Genomic DNA, 25,332 nt, shown 5'->3' on the forward strand with positions numbered 1-25,332 from the left:
CTATGCCACCAGGCTGGCACTCATTTTTTAAATAGATCTTGTTGTGATAAACTTATTCATTAGCAAATTGGGCAGCCCTGGGAAAGCAAGAATTTCATTTTACTTCTGCTGAGTAAACTGAGTTTGATTGAAAAAGATCTTCTGCCAAGAGGGAGACCTGTTTTAGATTTAACAAGTGATTTGGCCCAGTTATTAAATACGTATTCTGTAAACACTTCAGAAGTGTCAATATCCATCTGCCCTGTACATACTATTAAAATTGATACTCTTAGCCGGGAGAAGGGTAAGACTAACAGAAAAATACTTCTAAAGTAATCATGTTCGGAACAGAATATCAAACTATGTTCACTACTTTTTTTTAGGTAATTGTACTTTTAATGGCTTGTGGTAATAAAATGTGGTCTTTGTAAATGTCTAACGTCACTAGCCTACTCACTCTACTTACTCAGATGGCACCAGCAATTAGGATCCAAAAGCAAAATTGGTATTTCTTAACAAGGTAGTCACAAGTAAACCAAAAAAATACCATTCCAGAATCTCACAGAGAATTAAGGTGAGTGGTCCCACATATAGTGCACGAATGAGGGGAAGGAAAGGGTACTTTTCCATCTGGAGTCTTCCACAGTGGCATTAAAGAGAGCTACCTTTATATAGGCTTCATTAAGAGAGGCAAAAGCTAGCAAAAATAGGTTAGATTTTCTTTGTTCTAGGCTGAAATTATATCAACTCATGGTGACAAAAGACTTAATAAAGAGTTATACATGTGTGGTTATTACAACCAAAATTAGCACTTCATCAAGAGCTGATACAACAGGTAAGAATTTCCCAAGCCTGCGGTTCAAGCAAAACAAGACTAATAAAATGTATGCTCAGTGACGAAGAGTTAGTGATCCCTAACACTAACTGAAAATCCTATGAAGACACAAACTCGGCATTCTTTGTTTCTGGGATATTCTGAAGCCCCATGTGTAATGCTGGACACAAACACTTGCTGATGCATAGAAAACAAGGCGGCACAATGGCAAATATATTGTTGATTCCAGCTGAATAACGAAGAGACCAGCCATCAACTTTTTCTCAAATTCCAAGCACATCTTACAACTCTAAAATAAATAGGTGAATGCAATAATTTCCCTACAAACTAAATAAGGTTGTCAAAAGCAATAGGTGAAAGATTAGACAGATACAAAATAAATCACGATGCTGAGATAATATACAATTCCTTAGAATGGCATACACAGTCCTTTCATAAACCGCCCCAAATTATCATTCCAGTGTAATTTTTCCAACCTCTCACTGGTCCCCCCCTGAGCAATTTGCTCCCTCGCTCTTTGTTCACTGCAGTTTACTCATCTCAGGAAAGCCCTTTCCCTCTGCTTATCCAAATCCTCACCTAAGTTAAGATCTGCCCCTAATTCACCCTCTCCGCTTAAATCCCCCAAACTATTACAATATCCTTTCCATTCTGGGTTTCCCCTGCAGCTAATGAGGTATTTCAAAATTTAAAGTAATTTCTGTCTACTCTGAACTTATAAAGAACTTAATCATTAAATACTACCTTCTAGCATTTCTTACTCATTTAATTTTGCAAAATGTTTGTTGTGAATCCTAGGAGACAAGCAACTTAAGAGGAACTATATATGAAAATAATCTATTTAGATGAAATTAGCATTCATTTTGTAGTAAATGGTTTGAAGATGCTTAACATATGGGGGTTATTGGTCATATAAACTAGTTCAGCCACCTTGAAAGCCAGAAGCTGAGTCTGTCAGAGAATCATCATCACTTAGGACCAACTGAAGGTGGCCTCAAATGACACCAGGCATCTCCACCAGAAAAGGCATCCTCCAAAACGAGTGAGTTCCAGTCTCTACAGATATAACGGTTGCAGGACTATATGAACCTGGGTATCCTGCGAACTAAGAAAGTAATCAAACTTAACAATGCACACAGCAGAGCACTGTCACCATCATTTTAATATCTAACCGAACCCAGACAAACCACTGAGATAATCTATTCAAGACAAAAATATATCCTTTGATACTTTAGAGTTTTTATGTTTTTATGTATTCTGTATAAAACAACTGGTGTGACATTTTTCTTTAGATTCTTATTTTTATAATCCTAAAGCTCTCTATGCCTGAAGTACTATCTTAAATGATATCAGAAATCACCCTATGAAACATGAGTTCCAGATATGTTTAGTGTTCCATCAACACGAGCCAAAGCTAAGGCTTTTACATCAAACATTTTATAAGGAATCAAAATTCCTACCATCATCTTTTCAAAAAGTTCTAAGAGCTCGTTCTCTGACAGTGGCTTTGGGATGTTTTCCATCATCTCTGAAGAGCAGTCATTGCTTGCAAACGCAGTCTTCAGGTTGGAAAGTGGCGGTCTCTCCTTCTTGCTCCCTGGAATTCTTATGCTGGCAAATTTGTCCAGCTACAAAGAAAGATAAAATAGCATATATGTAAGTATTTTCCTTCTCCAACAACATTAATCTAATTCCCAAAATGAAAAGACAAACAGGGTCAACCACATCATCACTATGATTTCATCAGGAGGCATTCAGCACTGGCATCTTTAAAATTAAAAGAAATAATGTAAAAGTAAGTGAAAAGTTTTCAGTAACCATCCTGTCTAAAGGTAGAAGAGCTATCAGTCAATCTCAAAAGATTCCTTCTAATCTTAAAACCATAGAATTTAGATTCTAATAACAAGTGACCTTTGCTTTACAGATTAGCAAACTTAGCAGTTTTACAAAGGTAACTTAGCTAATTTAGCAGGTGGCAATCAAACTAGTACTCAGTGCCCTGCCCCCCAGCCCCGTTTCCATAGTGCATACTACACTCCTAGGGGTAACGGGTGGGGGGGATAGAGATTTAGGAATTTTAAGAACTGAATTCTACCTCTCTCTCCATAGGCTGTTGGCCTGCTAAACATCACATTTCTCTTTACTTGGGCCGGTCTGTATTTGAACAGCTTCATGAACAACTAGAGAGCAGGGTGGCTAAAGCTTCAGGAAATAAAGCTGGATTTTTGTTGTAAGGAGATTTCTTCTACAACTGTTTCATCCAATAGTTGGCTGATATCAGAAAATGTCTATTAGTTTACAAGGCTAATTGTTCATTTATTGAAAATTGCTTGAATTTCTTGAGTTCTATTCCACACAAAGAACCCAGACACATACAATGCTTCAAGCGGCAACAATTAAAAAGGCAAAATTAAAATTAAAGTAGGTATTAAGAATGGAAGTGTACTGAAAAAGCACAACAATTCTGTGACTTGGTTCAGCATAACTGTGCACATTAAACTACTGTTTTTGCCACCATGTGTGTAGTACACAGGCCTGTGCTATTCATGTAGTAACCATTAGCTACTTGTGGTTATTTAAATGTAAATTAAATTTAAAAGTTCAGTTTCTTATTTGCACTAGCCACATATCAAGTGTTCAAGAACCACATGAGGTTAGTGGCTCCTATATGGTCAAAGCACATACAGAACATTTGCATCACCACAGGAAGTTCTACTGGATAGACCTACTAGAGCCCCAAGAAATACGACACTTAAAATTCTCAATTTAAAAGGACAATAAGTCACAGTATTTTAAAAAATCCTACTTCTTTAATGAAGTGCATCATCAAGCAATGAGATACAAAGATGATGCTTATCTTTCAAAATAGGTCTTTAAAATCACTATGAGGATAATGCCTAAGAAAACTACTATGTACTGTAGTCATACACAGTCCATCTAACATGACTTAAGCACTAAAGTACTAAGGATGCAACAGCTTATGGCAGGATTACCAAGTGGTCACAAAATACCACTGGTCTCATCCTAACAACCAAAAGAAGCCAGAAAACCTACAAAACTGTACTTGCTATTGTTTTCCAGCCATCAGGGAGCTGAGGACAGAATGAAAGCTGTGAGAACGCTGGGAAGTGACAAGCTGCTCTATTCCTGCTGGAGAAGAAGAATAACTTAAACAAGGGTAAAGAAAAAGCAGCCAAATTTTTAAATGAACTATTGACAGCCGCATCGGTGCTGGCATGAGAGATTAGAATTCCAAGGAGACACAGTCACAAAGCCCCAGCCATGGAGCAAGTCTACATCCACCTACCATCCACCAACTCTTTCCCTCAGGTCTTCACCAACTGCACAGAGGAGTATGCCAAAGGCTGGGGACAGGGCAGGAAAGCTGATCGAGATGTTCCCTGAGGCATGCAAGTTCTCTCCCAATGCAAAGCAGCTGCCCTCCAAAGGCTCTGGACTAGGCCAAAGAGCTGAGAGAAGTCCCAACGACTCATTCCAGACCCTCAGAGAGAACAGGACAGCAGCCATCTGAAGACTGGGGGCAGGATACCAGGTCAGAGAGATTTCCTAAAGCAACAGAGAGCCAGAAGTAAAACTGGAAAAGAGAACTCTTCAGTAACTCTAAAAATGGGCATCAGGACTCTAAAGCAGAAAGAGATACTCCAGTTTTGCAAGCTAATAGTTCAGTTGTGAAGTCAAAAAATTGATTGCCAGAACCTCATTATTGCTCAGATCCCAAGCCCTCAAAACATCTGAGGCCACAGATGAGCTGAGTAAAACTGAAGCAGCCAGGAAGCCCAAACCCAGCTCAACTAGAGATCACATTGACTCAGCCCCTATCCTAGCAGCATGAAACAAGGGCATGCCCTTTCTTGGAAGTAAATATTAATCTCTACTACAGTTAAATAAAATGTCCACCATACAATTAAATATTGCTACACACAAAGAAGAAAATGTGGCCCACAGTCAAAAGAAGCAGACCTAGAGATGGCCCAGATGGTGAAATTACTAGACAATTTAAAACAGGATTTAGAAAAATCTAAAGGATATAATAAAAAGAGTGGACACCACACATGAGAGATGGGGAATTTCAGCAGCAAAATCATGAAATTTTTTTTAAAAAAAGATTAGAGTGAAAAATGTATCAGAAAATGAAGAATTCCTTAGATTGGACTTAACAGAACCTGAACATTGCTGAGGAAAGAACTGGTGAACCTTAACATAAAATCAATACAAAGTATCCAACCGAAACAAAGAGAAAAAAAGAATGGGAAAAGAAAGAACAGAGCAACCGAGATCTGGGATACGATACAAAATGTTGTAACATAAGTGTAATTGGGGTCCAGAAGCGGAAGAGAGAGTGAGAATGGTACAAAAGACATATGCCAGAAGATAATGACTGAGCTAATTGATAAACATATATATATGCATGTATGTATACATATATCAATTCACAGATCCAAGAAGCTCAGCAGACTCCAGGAGAATAAATATCAAAAAAAAAGAAAAGAAAAAAGAAAAAACCACCACACTTAGGCATCTCATAGTCAAACTGCTGAAAATTAAATATAAAGGCAAATAGTAAAAGTGCAGCCAGAGAAACGAAGACATTATACACAGGAGAGAAATGAGACAAATGATTACTAATTTCTCACCAGAAACAATGGTGGCAAAAGACAATGCAATGGCGTCTTTAAAGTACGAAAAGAAAAATACTGTTATCCTGGGATTCTATATCCAGTGAAAATACTTTTTGTAAATGGAGGCAAAATAAAGACATTTTCAGACAGACAAAAGCTGAGAGAATCTACCTCCAGTAGACCTGTACTACAAAAAGTGTCAAAAGAAGTTTTTCAGGCCGAATAGAAACGATACCAGATAGAAGCCCAAATTTACAAAAAGAAGCGAAGAGCAGTGGACAAGTTATTCTGGTTGATGGTGGTACACAGATAAATGAGCTATTTATGACGTAAATAACAATCAAGTGGAGGAGACAAGCACATAAACAGATAATTAGCTATATAGAAAGTGTAGCAAGAGTTACATACCATGTGTTACAGTGGCAAAAAAGAGGGGCATCTCATTCACCAACGTAAACATTCCCTACTTTGGAATAACCCAGAAACATAAAATCTTCTCTACATGAATATATGTCCAGAAGCGACTATCCCCAGTACATAAGTATCCCAATTTCTGATACATGTTTTAAAAAACTAGGAGACACCAAAAAAATTGTTTTAAGAAATGGGACTGGTTACTCTGTCTCCGGAATCACTACTTCACTGCCATCACTTCTATACAGGTAATAGCAATTCCTGGGTGTAGAAACTATGCTGACTCCTCACACACCACAAAAAAAAAAAAAAAAAAAAAGGTAACTTAATTAAGATGCTAAACTTATAATGAAGTGAAATTAAGCAAAACATCATTAATGCAACATCAATATCACAAATGTAAACATGTCAATGAATGGGAATAGTAAGCTTAAGCAATTCACAAGCTAACTTATGAATACATTACCTAATGGTTCCATCAGTGGTAGAAGAAATCAACAAATGTTAGTTTTCATCAAAACCCAAAACTTTTTAAAATAAAAATCTAAGTCAAAAATAACAACAGCTAATATTTACTGAGCCCCTTCTATATGTCACACACTGTGCTAAGAGCTTGAAATGTAGCACCAAGTTGAATGCATTTGTTTAATCCTTACAATAAGGAAACTACATGACTAAATAGTCAAGGACAAACTCCAAAACACTTCTATACATAAAAATTTCAGGCCAGCCCTGGTGGCCTAGCGGTTAAGTTCAGCGCACACTGCTTCAGCAGCCCAGGTTCGGTTCCTAGGCACAGACCTATACCACCCATCTATCAGTGGCCATGCTGCAGCAGAAGCTCAGATACAAAACAGAGGAAGACTGCCAACAGATGTTAGCTCATGGCAAATCTTCCTCAGGAAGAAAAAAAAAGATTCATAGTAGTTAGCTTATAAAATAGCATAAAGAAAAAAAGAAAATCAACCCATTATGTTTTTACAACTAGAACTGCATTTGTATCAATTAACAATATCAGAATTTGTACAGCAATAATGAAGAGGAATTAGAACACCTCCCCCATATGCTTAGCACCTAAATTCTGGGCAAGTTTGGGTTTTGTCAATGTGGAAAAACAAATTTGCACATTACCAACTAGCATGGCTAGCTAAAGGCAAGATAGAAAAAATTAGCATATCCCTCTTCTAGCTTCTAAATCTTCAAAGATCCAAACAGTAATATGATACAAAAGATCAGTGTTTCATAATTTCAATACAATGCTTTTATTTATTTTCCCTGATTATAAGAGATGAAAGGCAAAATAAGGAAGGAGGCACAGGAGAAAAATAAATACAGTCCTCCCTCCTGTACTAGAACAGTAAACTGAATTTGCTGAATACCTTGGGCTTAAAGTAAAAGCAATCCCAGGTATGTGATGCTCTATTGAGCAACAGAGGTAGATTCCACATAATCTGGACACTATTACAAAGCTAGGTGCAAAGTGAACTTTATCAAATCATTTTAAATGTCCTAAAGAATTTTTTTTTTAAAGGCATGATACTATGACCCCAGTCATAAGCGGGGAAAAAAAAAAATCACTTCTAATTTATCTTTCATGGAATTGCACATACAATTTGCTTAAAGCAAGTCACAAGAGAACATAAAAGCAAACTTTTAAAATACTTTTGTACATAAAAACACAACAGAAATCTCTATCATACCTACACTAAGTTGGTTGTTATTTTGTATTTGGCTGGGAGTGTCTTTTACAATTTGTGCACTTGCATAGCTATTTTTAGTTTTATATGACATTCTTCTCTAAAGTTGAGCTAGAAACATAAATCAAATAGGTGAAACACACAAATAATTTGCCCTTGTTGAAGAACTGGTTAAACACACATAAGACTGAGGGATCCTATTATAATGCTATTTGGTGGTGGGACACCACAATTAATTAATATGGCTTCAGCTGTGTCTGGGGTGTACTGTTTTATAAATTAATATCACTTATCTTCAGGGGAAGTTAAGTGAGCACCCTACTGAGTATTATCTCACACTGATAATCAGTAATGACAGTTTAAATAAAATTAATTAAACCAAAAAACAGTCTCTAAAAAACTCTGAATTTTTAGCTATAGTATGACACTAACAGAGAAAACAATTTTTACTCCAACATATTAAACAATACAGCACCAATTTTTTTGTAATTTAAAACAAAAGGAAGATATAATTACTCATCTTACAATTTGAAAAGTCTGAAAAACTACGTATGATCATAAACATACTTCCTCAGAACCTAAAAGGAAGTAGATATTTTCATGCAATCCAGCAGAATTAAGCAAATAAAAGTTCATCATAATTATAGAATCAATTGTATGTGAATGCATACCTGAAAACCAGAAAAAAAATATATCACTCAAAATTATCACTTTTCACACAATCTTCTACTATATTTAAGAGGAGCAAAACACCTAACAGGTAAAATAGCTTTGCTTCTTAACTAGTTTTACTAAACAAGAAACTTGCTGATTGAAAACATGACTCCAGAGTCTGACTTCTGAATCCTGCCCAGCCACTTGCTTGTTAACCTAACCAAGCTACTTAAACCTTTCACAACAGTACCTATCACAGTGAGTTGTAAATAGCAAATAAAACTACTACTCACCTTTCAGCTTCAGGTTAAAAGACCTGAAATGCCTTAGCTGACCACTATCTAAAGCAGCACTTGTGCCTACACACTCCCCATTCTCTATCACAGCACACATTTATTTCCTTTATCTGTCTTTTCATATGAGTTATGAAAACCTGCAATTATTTCATTTATTTTGTAATTGACTCTTTCTCTTTCCCACTAAAATATAAGTGTCATGCTAGACAAATCATCAACTGTCCTGGTCACTGTGGTAGCCAGTCTCTAAGGTGGCCCCAAATGGTCCTCTAACTTGTGTAACCAATAGGATACAGTGGAAATTATGGAGTGTGATTTCTAAGACTAGATCATAAAAGACATTACAGCTTTTGGCTTGCTCCCTCTTGGATCACTCACCCTGAGGTACGCCAGCTTCCAGATCAGAAAGACACTCAAGACCACCTAGGGAAGGCTCACATGGCAAAGAACTGAGTTAAAGAAGCATGGAGGCCTCTTGCCAACAGCCACGTGAGTCCGAGTGCGCCATCTTGGAAACCCCAGCTGAGCCTTCAAATGACTTTTATAACACAGCAACAGATGACTATTGCAGAGCTCCTCACGAACAATACTTTTAAATAGCTCTAGCCAACATCTTCACTGCAACCTCATCAGATCCCAAGCCAGATCCCCCTAGCTAAGCAACTACCAAGTTCCTGACCCACAGAAACAGTAGGAGATATTAACTGTTTGCTGTTTTAAGTCCCCAAGTTTTGGAGGAATTTGTTACACAGCAACAGATAACTATGACAGGCACTGTTACATGGTGTGCCTATAGCACAGTAGCTGGCAGACAGCTAGCAGTCAATTAAGGTATGAGTGAAAGAACAATGACTAGATGATAAAATCCATAAAATATAGTGCTGCCCCTGCAGATGTTTACCACTAAAGGGAATAACACGATAAAGACTAATTATAAACTAAGGTAAAATATTGTAAATGCCCTCAAGAAAATCCTAATCCAGGTGAATCAGCGGCAGATAGGAATCAGTGATTAATTCTGGGGTGGAGAAAGAACCTCAAAAGAGCCTTTGGAAAGGCGATACATCAGGAAACCCTGTGAGGCTGACATGAGAATTACAGGAGACGGTACATGTTAACAGCTCAACAGTATGCCTGCCTGCTCCATGGTCTTTACTAAGATGCTAGTGACATCACTATTGTAAAGAAATATCATTGTGTGGGTAAAACTGGCCATTCATTGTTTCCGGTGTGAAAGGCTAACCATCCCAGTCATAGATCACAATCTTATCAACCAGTAACATTCCCACCGACCCACCTGCTACTGCATTCTAACTTCAATAATCCTACGCTTCCCCAGCTTTAAATTTGCATTTTGGTGAAATTATAAAAAGTTCTTTAGCCAAAGGCTTCTTAGAAATGAAGAAAATTTACGCTACGCCCCCAAAAACACTACCTACTTAGGATCATTTGTTCATATTTAGATTTCATATAGTATTTTAATACTATGAAATGAGAAACATATTTAATAATCATGCTCTGAAATTCCTTTAAACTGCTTGAAAATAAGTTACAACACGAAATATGCACCCTGCAGCTAACTGCTGCAGAGCACCCAGTGGAGATGGCCGCACAGGGAACAACCGAGGCTGCCCAGCAACAATAAGCATGAACCTGCCAATCAGAAGTGAACCACCCTGAGGGCCAGCCCGTGGCTGAGTGGTTAAGTTTCCGAGGTTTCGCCAGTTCCGATCCCGGGCACGGATATGGCACCACTCGTCAGGCCACGCTGAGGCGGCCTCCCACATAGTACAACCAGAGGCACCCACAACTAGAATATACGACTAGGTACTGGGGTGTGGGGAGGGAGGGGCTGGTTTGAGAAGAAGAGCAAAAAAGAAGATTGGCACCTGAGCTAACAACTGTTGCCAATCTTTAAAAAGAAAGAAGCAGCAGCAAGCCACCCAGGAAACAGATTCTCCAGCCCCGTCAATGATTCACAGGACTGCAGCCTGAGCCAATGTCTTGATCATCACCTCATGAAAGACCTCAAACCAGAACCATGCTGCTGAGCTGTTGGCAAATTTCTGACCCAAGAAAGTGAAATGTTAAGTGTTTATTATTGCTTTAAGCCAATAAGTCTGGGGATAATTTGTTATATAGCAATAGATGACTAATACAGAGCTCCTCCTAGAATAACACTTTTAAATGCCTAAAATATATATAATTACAAAGACAACTAAATAAATGGGGTTTTGAAAATATATAAAAATTTTAAGAGTAATATGTATTCATCTTCATGAATGTATTACACAACACAAGGCAACAAAGTCTAATTTCAACATAGTGTTGAATATAAACCATATTTTGAAAAATCTTCAAAAACTAATGTGCTTTGACAATATCTGTGATTTCTGACCTGAAAGTCCCAGGTCAAATGCCACACTGTGTGTGTTTGGTATTTTTATTTCACCTATTTCATTTTTTTAAAAAAAATACTAAATTTTACTTAAAGGTTAATGAAAATAAAGATTTAATCTTTTTACCCCCCACTAAGTTCAACGACATCGTGAATTCTACCACAGACCCCTTGGTGGTCCATGGACCACAGGTTAAGAACCTGCTAGGTAGCTATGGAATAATAACAGAAATAGTAATGGAAAAGAAAGTAACTCAAGTTCTGACGCCTTCACTGAATCAGTGGGAGAGACTAGAAGACCCACAGTTGAGCCCAACAGGAGAAATGCAACAGAAACGCTCAAAAAGAGATGGCAGCTTTTGAAGGAAGAAGCCACCAGGAAAGTCAAGTCTTCAAAGAAAATCTAGGTTTCCATTAGAGCAAGAAAGAAGGCAAAATTCAAAGACAGGCTTTGAGTTCCAAAGGGCAAAATGGGAGGGTCTGAGAAGCCCAGAGGAGTTAATGCCAGATTAGAAGAAGAAATGGAGCTGAATAGGGAGAGAAGCATCTAGGTCCTTGTTGATGATATGGATTGATTATGACTTCTGAAGTGACTTAGGTCACAGAAAAGTGATTTAAATTGTAATAACTAATGAAAATTAATAATGAAACAAATCAAATCATGTGGACTATATCCTCTTAATTCATCTTCTGTCTCCGCTGGCTCTACCCTACTTCATGCCACTTGGACAACTGCTCCAGCCTCCTAACTTGCCTCCGTGTCTTCACTGCCCCTCTACCCCTACCACTCCTGAGGTATTCTCTACAACCAACATCATTTTGATCTTACTGAAAGGCAAATCCAATCACGTCCCTCACTCCCATGCTTAAAACCTTTCAACCTTTGTATCCTCATTACTCAGATGGTGACATTCCAATATCTTACCATGGCTCGAAGGTCCATCTTGATCTGAAACTACCTTCCTCTCCAGACAATCTCCATCACCACCCTACCACCCGTACACTTTATGACCTAAATGTAATGAATAAGCTAGAGTGTCTTAAATGTGCTTATGTTGTTTCCTGTGCTTAGAACCTATCCACACCCACAACTCATATCCCATCCCCTTAATCTGGCTAATTTCAACTCAACCTTCAGCAATCAGTTTGAACTATATGTTATGAAGGAGCCTTCATGACTCTCAAGACTGGATTTGAGGCCCACAGACCTAGTACATACCGTTACATAATATGTATACTATTCTGAAACTGCCTCTTACATATGCTTACTCAACTAAGGTAAAAGTCCTTGAGAACAGGAATTGTTATTTTATTCATTAAACTACTCCTGGAACTTTAGCATGGTTCTAAGCATGTAATGAGTGTTCTATTATTATTTGTTAAGTGAATAAATTAATGAATAGCTATCCATCTTCCACGTCTGGGATGCAAGCCACTGCTTCTTGCCTTGCTAATTCCTTCTCAAAAATGTCAGAAAGAATGCTAGGTGTTATGTCTTTTACATATGCAATAAGAAATCCCAGACTCTTCTCAACACTGATCAAAGAGCAGTCCCCTCCACTAAACACAAGAATTGAATTCTGCAATACAATACCATGGAGTAGGTAAGGAAAACATCCACTCAAAGGAAAGGAACACAAAAAATCACTTAAAAAGGATTTAATATCCAAAAAAATCCCAAAGTTATATCTACCCAGATCTACTCAAAGTACAATTCTAATTGCAAATTTTCAAATATTCTTATACTATATACTTGAAAGGAAATATAAATTAGCTCTGTAAATAAATATTACAGTTTTTAAAAGACATAGAGCAATATCACCAATACACAAAAATCATCTAAAGATGTCAACAATTGCTTTCAACTTGCCAACCTGACACTAGGAATCCAATTCAGTTGATATCCAGGAAGTTAAACTGTTACAGAGTAGACAATTACTACAACTCCTGCCCCTGGATTGTGACTTGTCCTTCAACACTCAGCTAAAGTCACCTTCCCCGAGATCAAAGTAATCACTTCCACTGAACCTTCTACACTGTTCCATCCACTATCACACTGCAATACAACTGTACACTGATTCCGTACACTGTATCTTTTTCCCCGCTGTTCCCAGAGGGCAGAGACAGTCTTATTCATCTCTCTATTCCTATAACAGTACTAGGCACTCAATAAGCGCTTAACGAATGAATGAATGGATAAAGGGATGAATAAACAAGTCTGCACACCCTACTACATCTTGTATATTCAACTCTGAGAGCTCTTGATCTTATTCCCAAGTTTCCACTGATTTGAGGAGGAGCACTCTAAACTATCCCATAAATATTTAAAGATTCTAAGATAGTACTTAAGTGTTACTACTGAAAATCTAAGTACAGGAAGCTCTAATTAACTCACATTAATGGGCTCAGAAAGGCCCACCTGACTTAATGAATAGTTTAATTTTATAGAACTTGTTTTGATGTATTTTACCACATACATTCAGTTGCCCCAGTCCATGCTGATATTTCTACTTTAAACAAGAGTACATTTTGAGTATACAGTTTTACAGAAAAACTGTGGAAAATACTATACTTTTTGCTTTATCACACATTGTTTTTAACTTACCAAGGAAAATATAACAAGTTTATAAAAATGCAAAATGAACTTGAACTATAGTACAGGAAGCTTTATATGCTACTATGCCAATACAATAAAATTATTTTAAATAACTCTCTTAAGTTGAGCTCTTTTCTTTTAAAGCTAATGATTTATGTTCTATTAACTGACTCTCAAGTTAGGCACATATTCAGATAACCAAATCAATCTATTTTCTTTCATAAATATGATGTTTGATCTAGCATATATCTCACAAGACATCATATCTAAGTAGGTACAAGAATAAACTGCAGGTAGACAAAACCCAGTCCTATCAGGAATGTTCATCTGGGGAACTCATCTTTGAGCAAACCAGTCTCACAGAAGACACTGGGAATGTGCTCAAGTTGTCTCGTAGCAGTTAGTCACATCGAGTGAGTCAGGAGGCCCACAGAGAACAGTGAAAGCTTCTCAAAGCACTCATCAGAACCTACCCACAGCCCAGATGACATCCTCAGTGGCTCTAGGACCCCATTCCTGGTGGGGATCTTTGAGGGGAACCAGAAAAGCCTGCACTTGTATCTGGGAACAGGTTGCAATTGCTGGATCTGTGAAGTGGTTTCCATGCAGAAACCACTTTGTCCCCTGCAATTAAAAAAATCTCCTATCCTTTACCAGTTGACATTTCTCAGTCACACACATCATTATTCCTTTGGGATAAACCTGTTTTGTTTTCTAGAAATATTCAAAATCACTTCTTATCATAGGAAACATATGCCATAGAAAATATCCTAGATACAATGCCTTTACAATTATAATTTTCTCAGGATTAAGATCAATGGCTGATACAATTTTTCCTTGTCAATTTAAAGGTCAGAAGTCTCATATAGATGGCTTCAAGGGAAAAGCAGAAAATACGGAAAGATACTTTTAGATTGTACACTGGCACTTTCTGTGGAGAAAGGCATAGCACTTAAGTGGCAGTCTAACTCTCCTGGTAAAGATTATGTTCTCTACAGCCAGATTGCCAGAGTTTTCCTGGCTGCCCCATGCAACTTTGAACAAGTAACTTAATCTCTCTCTTGCCTCAATTTCTCCATCTTTAAAAATGGGAATAATGCGCACTCAGAGGCTTGTGAAAACTAAGTGTGTTTATAAAGCTAACCTTGAGAATACTACTTAGCACACAGCTAACAATTACAGGGTCCTTATTATCACTAAACACACCTTCTTCCAGTCAGCAACCCCAATTCCCTAGTTATGTTTCTACATTCCCTAAGTAAATTCTCCAGCAACTTATCTCACATCTTTCTACTCCCCGGAAGTTTCCTGGATGTTGACTGAAAGATGCATATCGAGTTAGAGAGGCAGGGTCCTACCATGAAGGCCTTATATGCCATGTTAAAGAGCTTAAGCTTGACCTGTAGATAACAGATGCAATGAAGCAGTTTCAAACAGGGTAAAATATGTTCAGATATGCAATTTAGATAGGTTGCTCTAGTTGCTATGCAGAGAGCTGGTTTTTTAGGGAGCAAAAGAAGGTTGTTGTGAGAGTCCTAACAAGAGACAATCAGAGCCCAGCACTCTGACAGAAGGAATTGAGAGAAGGAACTACATTCTAGAATAAAGAGAAAGAAACATTGAAAGGGTGACGCTACCTTCTATGAGAATATAGGAATAGAAAGAAGTTTAAGAGGAACATGAAAGGTTTAATTTGGGGCATGTGGGGTTTCCAGTATAGAAGAGACATCTATATGAAGGTATTCAGTAGACCAGTGTACTAACATGTCTCAACTTGAAGAAAAAGGTCACAGACGGAGATACAGACAAAGATAATCACCCAAGTCAAGCACTATATACAAAGGAGAGCAGTGGCTTCAGGGAAGAAATCTGAGAAATAACAATAGTTTAGATAGGGAAAGAAAAAACATACATTAGAGATAGAAAAGGTCAGAGGGCTATGAAACCAATAAAGTTTGGTGTCACAGACGCCAAGAAATATTTGTTCATCAAAGAGGAAGGAGACAACTGTATCAAGAAGAGTGGATAAATTCAGTAAACTTCCAAAGACTAGAAACTAATGAGTAATACTGAGGATAACAAGGGTCAGTTCATAATGATAAAGGATTTACAAGAATCCTCAATGTACATGCACTTAATTGTAGAGCTTTAAAATACATGAAGCAAAAGTGACAGAAGTGAAAGGAGAAATAAATCCAAAATTATAGTTGGAGACTTCAACATCTCTCTCTCAAGAAATTGTTAGAACAAGCAGAAAGAAAAATCAGGAATGTAAGACGTAAACACTATCAACCAACTTGACTTATTTACTAGTCATAGACCAGTTCTAACATAAGCAGAAAGCACATGGAACATTCACATAGAGCACATTCTGGGACAGAAAGCAAGACTCAAAAAATTGAAAAGTACTGAAATTACACAAACTAGGGTCTCTGGCCACAAGGAAATTAAATTACAAATGAGTATTAACGATAGCAGGAAAATCCTCAAATATTTAAAAGTTAACACATAAACGTAAACAACCAATGGTTAAAGAAGAAAACAGGGAATTAGAAAACACATTGAACACTCAGAAAATGATGTAGCTAAAGTAGCTCTCAGAGGGAAATTTATAGCATGAAATTCTTATAGAAAACAAATTTCTCAAATCAATTATGTAAGCTTCCACCTTAAGAAACCAGGAAAAAGAATAAAGCCAAAGGAAGGAAATCAAGACAAAACAAATAAAAACAAAAGAACTACAAAGAAAGTGAGTGAAATCAAAAGCTAGTTCTTTGAAAAGACCAATAAAATTGACAAACCTCTAGCCAGACTAAGCAGGAGGGGAAGAAAAACAGAAGGCAAATTATCAATAGCAGGATTGGAAAAGGGGGAAATCAATACAGATCCTACATTAAAATAAGGAAATATCACAACAATTCATAATTCAATGACATAGATAGGAAAGAATTCCTTGAAAGACAAACTACCAAAGCTCACTCAAGAATAGATCACTTGAATAGCCCTATATCTAGTAACAGACATTTCAGGGGCTGGCCCCGTGGCCGAGTGGTTAAGTCTGTGCACTCCGCTGCAGGCGGCCCAGTGTTTCGTTGGTTCGAATCCTGGGCACGGACATCGCACTGCTCATCAAACCACGCTGAGGCAGCGTCCCACATGCTACAACTAGAAGGACCCACAACGAAGAATATACAACTATGTATTGGGGGGCTTTGGGGAGAAAAAGGAAAAAATAAAATCTTTAAAAAAAAATAATTTCCTTTAAAAAAAAATAGACATTTCAAACAAGACAGAATAGCAAATAAGCACAATAAAAGATGTTCAGCTTCATTAGTCATCAGGGGAAATAATTTGTCAGTTTCTTATAAAGTTAAACATACACTTACCATGACTCCCCACCCAAAATGAAAACACATCCACAAAAAGAACTACACGCCAAGGTTCATAGCTTTACTAATAGCCAAAAACTGGCTAGAACACTAACTGTTGTACATATAAACCAATAGTACTACCAAGCAATGCAATACTATTCAGTAATGAAAAGAACAAACTTCTGATACACCCAAGCACTAGAGGAATCTCAAAAGCATTACACTAAGTAAAAGAAGCCAGACACAAAGGCAATACACTATGTGATTCCATTTATATGAAATCCTAAAAACCAACTATAGTTCAGAAAGCTGATCAGTGTTTTCCAAGAGCCAGAAAGGGGAAAGAGAATTGACTGCAAAGGGCACACCTTTTAGGGGTGATGGAAATGTTTTATATCACAATTGTAGTGTGTACACGATTGCACACATTTGTCAAAATTCACCAAATTGGACACCTAAAATTGGGGCACAATATTGTATGTAAATCATACCTCGATAAAAAAAGTACATGTTACTAATCACACCACTAATACTGTGAATCCATGATTGACCAAGCATTTTGGCATAGATTTTTAATCTATCCCTTAAAATTCCCTAGAAACAGGGATACAGAGGCTCATGAGCTAAATGACTTCTGCAAAGTCACACAGCTCTAACCCAGGTCTCCTACATTCAACTACAAGTCATAAAGTAAGAACAAATCTCGGAATTTCTTCTAGTTGCTGTACAAGCCAATGTGTTTTTCTAGCTATAACTGTGAACCATTTATGGGTCATGAAATCAATGCCCTGGAATGAATCACCTTTTCTTTTTTTTTTTTTTTTGTAAATGGAATGGAGAGGAGTAAAGAGGAATGGAAAGAAAAAGATCAGAGGGGCTGGCCCTGTGGCCGAGTGGTTAAGTTCGCACGCTCCACTGCAGGCGGCCCAGTGTTTTGTTGGTTCGAATCCTGGGTGCGGACATGGCACTGCTCGTCAGACCACGCTGAGGCAGCGTCCCACATGCCACAACCAGAAGGACCCACAACGAATAGACAACTATGTACTGGGGGGCTTTGGGGAGAAAAAGGAAAAAAATAAAAGTCTTTAAAAAAAAAAAAAAGAAAAAGATCAGAGCTCATTATGCTCAGAAACATTAAATATTGGTTCTGGAAACTTTTCTTTCAACTGAGACAGAATTTGTATATGTACGCTGGGCTACAAAATAAAAATTTCTTATAGTGGGTCCTAGTCCAAAAAGTATGAAAGCCATTGCTGCAGGCCAAACAAGGGATTACAGTGGTAATGCTGGCTGCAGCGGGATTAAAGAGATAAAAATGATCAGGAAGAGCACAGCACTTTCGACAAATGGTTGTAAAGAAGGAGAAAAAAACAAATCAAAAACAACTCCTAGGTGCCAGACTCGTGGCACAGCGGTTAAGTTTGGCACACTCTGCTTCGGTTGCCCTGGTACGCAGGTTCGGATCCCGGGTGCAGACCTACACCACTCATCAGCCATGCTATGGTAACATCCCATATATAAAATAGAGGAAGATTGGCACAGATGTTAGCTCAGGGAGAATCTTCCTCGAGAGAAAAAAAAAAAAACAAAATACTTCCTAGACTTGAAAAACCCTCAGTAGAACTGAAGGATAACTCAGTATTGTGACATCCACATTCAATTTCTTCCAGTTTACCTTTTCCAACTTGTCTCCCCTTGCTGTCCTCTTCCCAACATTTCTGCCTCTACAAGGAAAGCTCTCTTCTCAACCCAGGTATAAACAATGGGAAGCTGTAAGCTAAATGATTTTTTTCCACCTTTCCATTACCCTAGCACCTTGGACCACACTTTACACGTAGTGAATGCTCAGATATTTGTAGAACGAACACTGTTTAAAGTATATTAACTCTTGCCCAGGGACCTCAATGCTAGAGTAATACCTCATTCCTTTAAAGGAACAGCATCCTATGAAATTAAATTCTGATAGAGACTCAAGAAATAACCTTGAAATGTGAAGTACTTTTGCAGGACTTTAACAAAGCAACTTAAAGAAATGGGTTTTTAACATTAACGCTTCCCAGGATGTTTCTATTTCCTGTCTCTGAAATATTGTTATTCAAACACATGACTACAGCAGACACCATTTTTACACACCTTCTTTCAAGCTCTGCCCAAAAAAGGCTATTCACATTAAGAAGTTCTAAATTAAAAGCACACAGGCAACGTGTATGTTGTGGGGGTGGCAACCTTTAATTAGAAAACATACTGCTAGCACATAAAGCAGCAGCAGCAAATGCTTCCCCAAGCTCTAACTCACCAGAAATAAAAAGCCCTCAGTATCCAGCTAGCTTTTCCCTCCTCCCAGCTCTGCGTTGATCTGCAACACGCACGCCCCCTGTAAGGTTCAACTGCAAAAGCATCACACCACCCTGTCCAGACATCAGGAAATATGTTTAAAGGAGGTTAAAAAGGGACAGAACTGAATGCAGCAGTTCAACATACTGCTGCTTCAGTGAAACTCACCAAACCCTATGAGGAAGGCAGACAAGGTATAATCAGTCCTGCTTTACAAATAAGGGAACAATCGAATAATTGATTTGCCAAGGTCACAGTGTGGTGAAGTCCTGTCTTTCCACAAGAAGTCTTCTGATTCCAAATCCAATGCTCTTTCCACACTGCATCAGTCAACGAGTAAGAAAGAATTTACTTTCAGTGCGTCGTACTCAAGACTGCCATGCTTATTCTCCAACCTCCACAACAATGGAGCCAGCTGCCTAAACTAGACTGCCTGCTGGAGCCTTCCCTGGACGCAAGCCCCGGCCTAAACAAGAGCCAGGCTAAAATGCAAGATCAGAAGAGAACAGTGAGAACTGGGGAGACAGCGGCTCAGCCAGTGAGTCAAAATGAAGGGGGTCAACAAGGAATCCAGGAGAGACGGTCGTGCGTACATCTAAGATGAAGGCAGGGGCAGGGCAACAGTCAGCGATCCAGGCAGGTGGTCAGAAAGACTGATAACAGGTCCTTGTCAAAGCTTCACTACCCTGTGCAAAGGCAAGATTCCATCTCTGGGAAGCCTGACCAGGGCCAAGTCCAGCCCAGAGCCAAAGAAACTAGACCACCAGGCAGATTATCAAAATAGCGACTCATTCTTTCATTTGTTCAATAAATTTATGAAAATGCTTCACACATGCCAGACAACATGCCTGGAAGCCTTAACAATAACACATTGTCTCTGCCTCCAAAAGGTTTAAACTAGTGAGAAACACAGTAAATGATGTACTGCTTTAATAAAAATACACACAGGGCACTATGGTAAAACCCACAAGTTCTGACCAGTTGCAAGGACGAGGGGAGAGTCGAGAAATGCAGGCAGGATGGAGAAGGGAGATTAAGAAAGTCTTCACCGAGGAGGAACCTATCGATTAATATAAGATCAGAGCAAGTCGCCTTCTAGAGTGGCCTGTTGAAGCCACTCCATAACATAACTGTTTCTAGAACTTGGGGTAGAGACTGTGGGTTGGCACTGTGCTAGGACAGAGTCTGGATGAGAAGAGAAAAACAATGTAGAATGCCCGTAAAATATGAACAAACCTAAAAGTATCATCCTATACAACACTATTCAGCAACAGAAAGGAATGAAGTAGCAATATACACAACATGGATGAACCCTGAAAACATTATGCTAAGGGAAAGAATTCAGTCACAAAAGATCACATATTGTATGACTCTATTTATATGAAATGTCCAGAAGAAGAAAATCTATAGACAGGAAGTAGACTGCCTAGGTTGGGGGAATTAAGGATAATTGGGAGTGACTGCTTAGGGTACAAGGTTTCTTTGTGGGTGATGAAAATGTTCTAAAATTGATTGTGGTGATGGTGGTACGACTCTGAATATACCAAAAATCATTGTATACTTTAAATGGGTGAACGGTACACTATATGAATTATATCTCAATAAGGCTGTTACAAATATACCATTGTATATTCTCATAAAAGTTCAAACATAAAAATTGCAGACGGGGGGCCAGCCCAGTGGCGTAGTCGTTAAGTTTGCATGCCCTGCTTTGGCAGCTCAGGGTTCACAGGTTCCCGGCACCACTCACTAAGCCATGCTGTGGAGGCATCCCACGTAAGACAGAAGATGATTGTCATGGGTGTTAGCTCAGGGACAATCTTCCTCAAGCAAAAAGAGGAAGATTGGCGACAGATGTTAGTTCAGGGCTAATCTTCCTCCCCAAAAACTAATAATAATTAAAAAATTGCAGATGGTTTTATTATCAGCCTTAGGAAGCCATCTGAAGGCTGAGTCAGCACAGTTAAAAGTATGAGTTTGGAGATATGATGAACAAGATTCAAGCCACAGCCGCACCACTTGCCAGTTGTGCATACTTGGGTGAGCTATTTACTTAACCTATCTGACCCGCAATGCACTCAGTGGTACAATGAAGACAACGTCTACCCTTCCAGGTGAGAAATCACATAATCTGCATAACTGCTCCACATTGCTACAGATTTCTAAATGCTATTATATGAAAAATAAATATTACCCAGAGAAGTTTACATAAATATCCTTTTCTTAGACACCATCCATAGGGATAAAGCATAAACATTCTATCCCAACTTTTTTAAATCCCTCACATCAAGATGTATGTCTCATTCATCTTCACATGTCCACCTTACCCAGGTGCTTAAGACGGTATTTTGGATATCACAGGTGCTAAACATTTTTGGGGTGCTGACTATGTCCTAGGCACTCTGTTTCATATTTCATATAAGGTGAATTTGAATTCAAAGCCTGGCCAATAGAATGCCATGCTTTGTCCTCTATATCAAGCTTATATATTTTTGGTGTTTTTGTTTATTTGGGTCTTGTTCTCGTTGTTACTCTTTTACCATTAACCAGAGTCACATTCAAAAATACATTTCTCAGAAAAAAATGTACTTGAACATACAAAAATCTATAACGATGCTATAAAGTGTTAATTACTTATAAGCAAGCCTATCACTTTCAACATGCAGAACATACAGTAAGGCATGCTTGATTCTCTCATTTTTCAGCAAAATTTTAAAAAATATATGATATTTTAGTCTGGTTTACTTTAATTAGCAGCTACATATTCCTGAAAAGCTGACATGTCTTTAGCTATTTTTTCCTACCTCTTTTTGAAGTGTGCAATTCATCCCAGAGAATGAGAGCTGATGTGAATGATTCCAAGTTGACTAACAATTTGTGATGAAACAAATTTTTCAAGTTAACATATCAACTAGTCTCCTTTACTATTTAAATACAACAATTTAAGGTATTTTACCAGTTCTGCTTCTTACGATAGCACTATAAAAACAGTACATTTCCAAAACATGCGGTTTTTAGCAAATTCAAAGAGGTTAGTGCAGCACACCATCAACAATACATGGTTAGTTAAGATTAACAAAGAAAACAGAGGATAACCTTACCATATCATCCGTCAGTGTCCTAATATTTAAGTGCTGCAAACAAAAGAAACCAATCATGTCAGAAATTTATGTTTTTTTATTTCAGTTAACAGAGTACATTTAAATTCTACAATGCTAAGTTCAGTAAAATTAAATTCCTGACAGTCTAATAAAAAATGCATCATATATTGTCTTAATCACTATCTCAAGAAGATGGACAAAAGTCACCCTGAATGTGGTAGTTTCAAACATTTCCTAAAATTTCTTGGATTTGTAAACCTCACAAACTAGAAACCTAACTGCGGTACAATAAATATATTCTCCCAATTAACAATATTAATTACCATTAAGTATATGGACTTAGAACACAATGGAGGGAGATTTACATAAGATTTTGAGAAGTTTTTCATATTATAAAACACTGAAACTTTAAATCTACCATTAGCATGCAGCATAGTAGATAATGAAGTACTTTGCTGGCTTAATTAACTTAAACAATTCTAGTAACGAAGAAGAGAGTACCGGAATGACTATTTGCATCTTTAACATCAGTTTGATTTATCACCAGTGGTGACAGTAGACACTTTTCAATTTCATTGTTAGCTTCTTTGAGAACCCTTTTGCTGATTTCCTTGCTAGACAAACATAAGGCCACTTTAGAAAGTGAATAAATTAGTTTCCTGCAAAGTGGAGTTCAAAAGAAAAAGTCTTTAGAGAGGAAAAAAAACAGAAATCTAAGTTTTATAAACTTGGAGTTGGGCAAGATTTTGTATTCAAGTAGCTGGAATCAATTTCCAATTCTCCCTCCTCTTATTCATCTTAGCATTAGATCTTTAAATGGGAAGAGAAAGGGTCAAGTGCATTTCTTAAATAGGAAATCAGATCTACTACTTTATAAATACCAGCCCTGGTGGTCTAGTGGTCAAGATTCAGCATTCTCACCACTGTGGCCTGGGCTCATTTCCCAGTCAGGGAACCACACCACCTGTCTCAGTTGTCATACTGTGGTGGCAGCATGTTGCTGTGATGCTGAAAGCTATGCCACCAGTATTTCAAATCCCAGCAGGGTCATTCATGGTGGATAGGTTTCAGCAGAGTTTCCAGACTAAGACAGACTAGGAAGAAAGATCTGGCCACCCACTTCCAAAAAAACTGGCCTTGAAAAACCCTATGAATAGCAGCGAAGCATTGTCTGATACAGCGCCAAACTCAACAGCACTAATTTTATAAGTGTAAAAGAACACGTGTTAGCATTCATCATCTTACAGAATAAGTGGTACCTAGTTCAATTCAACATTTATTGACAGAGAAAGATTAGCCCTGAGCTAACATCTGCTGCCAATTCTCCTTTTTTTGCTGAGGAAGACTGGCCCCGAGTTAACATCCATGCCCATCTTCCTCTACTTTATATGTGGGATGCCTACCACAGCATGGCATGCCAAGCAGTGCCATGTCCACACCGGGATCCGAACCGGCGAACCCCGGGCCACCGAAGCGGAATGTGTGCACTTAACCACTGTACCACCAGGCCAGCCCCAAACAGAACAAAATTTATCATTATGTTTGTATGCTGGAATACACCTTTATGACCATGGATCTACCTCAGTGATGATCCAGATTAAAAATCTGTCCAGAGTAAATCACTATCCCAGATTCTCTTCTCTCTTCCACCAAAATGTCACTTCTAGTGCAGAGAAAACATTAACTGGAGGGACCAAGAATGAGTTTTCTATCTAGCAAAGAGAACACAACTGACTAAATGACCACACCACTAGCCATTAGCCACACCGCTAGGTTCCAGAATGAAGTGCCTACTAAATTAGGAGCAAAGAAGTAATACTCAATTAAAAAGGGTTAGTATTTAATTCTGGACTGAAGAACTTGCTTTTCATCAATACTACTCTCAGCCCTTGAAACTAACAAGTACGCACAGAGGTCCTTAAAAGTGGGCGTGATCCTAGGCAGGACTATAAAATTTCTGAGGCACTTCAGGCCACAGTCTCATCCAGGAGATCATTACTAGAATTAAACCCAAATTTGCATGGCTCTCGAGTTGACAGAGAAAGGAGCCCTGGAAAGGTGGCGTGGAGTTCCCTTCCTCTCACCGCCCCTTGTCTGTGTGCTTTGCCGTCAACAGAGCTTTCTAGCCCAGTGCATTTGGTTAACCACATCTCTTTCATTCTCCAGATAGAGTTACCACCCCAATCACAATGCACATCACACCTGAAAGGGGTCATTTCAAGTTCCTCTGACAAGAAGAAAGGAATATAGCCAACTTCTAACAATAGCATTCTAGGTGGCGTAATGCTTAGAAAGTAAGGCGAAAGAAAAAGCATAAAGCTGAAATTCTATTTAGAATAGGATGCCACAATAAAGAGAAAACATCTACTTACACAAATGAAATATTCCCAAATACTAGTTTGAGTTGCCTAAGGAAAATGCCATAAAACTGATGTTAAAAAAGACAGAACAATGAAAATACACAATTTTAAGAGAAATGAGAGTAGAGCCCATGCAAGATTTATGAACTAAAGACTGCACAGAAGATATAGAAAGTAAAGTACCAGATGGGAAAAGCAGGGGATATGGGTTACATGATACAAAATCCAGAAGATGTAAATATCCAAGAGGAGCACTTCTATCTACCTTCAAAGGCCTAGAATTGGACAATCTTTTAGAGGTGGACTCACAACTTTCAGAAAAAGAGCAGTCACTCTTGTGTAGAAACAAGACACATAAGGATCCATTTTTGTCATTTTTTAAAATATTATATATCCTTAAACCATCTTATTGAGAGTCTAGCTTTTAAAGGGCTTCAATTAATTTGTTAAATGCTTGACCTTTTTTAAACTATATAAGCATGCATGAGTTCAGTTACAAACTATTATTATACACAATCTTTCACAAAAAAGAACATGTGATGAATTAGAATTATAATGCAGGGGTAGCTTGCATGGAAAAATAAGAAAACTCAAAGGAATTTAGGTGTGGGAAGTTTAACAGTCTGAGAGAAAAGCAAGAAGCTAAGGTCAAGTTCA

At 38.1% G+C, this 25,332-nt stretch overlaps 1 protein-coding gene across 3 annotated transcripts in view; it reads right to left on the reverse strand.

The window, feature by feature from the left end:
- Window positions 1-25,332, reverse strand: part of DIAPH3 (diaphanous related formin 3) — a 484,563-nt gene that overhangs the window by 434,234 nt on the left and 24,997 nt on the right. For 2 of the 3 annotated variants that reach the window (XM_070578871.1, XM_070578869.1), the window contains exons 2-3: window positions 22,316-22,348; window positions 2,275-2,442 (exon numbers count right to left, since the gene is read on the reverse strand). In XM_070578871.1, the coding sequence (XP_070434972.1) occupies window positions 2,275-2,442; window positions 22,316-22,348 (201 nt within the window). The remainder of the gene's footprint in view (window positions 1-2,274; window positions 2,443-22,315; window positions 22,349-25,332) is intronic. The other variant, XM_070578872.1, reaches the window with a different exon arrangement.

This window comes from Equus przewalskii, chromosome 16, assembly GCF_037783145.1.
Source record: "Equus przewalskii isolate Varuska chromosome 16, EquPr2, whole genome shotgun sequence".
Lineage (NCBI taxonomy): Eukaryota > Metazoa > Chordata > Mammalia > Perissodactyla > Equidae > Equus > Equus przewalskii.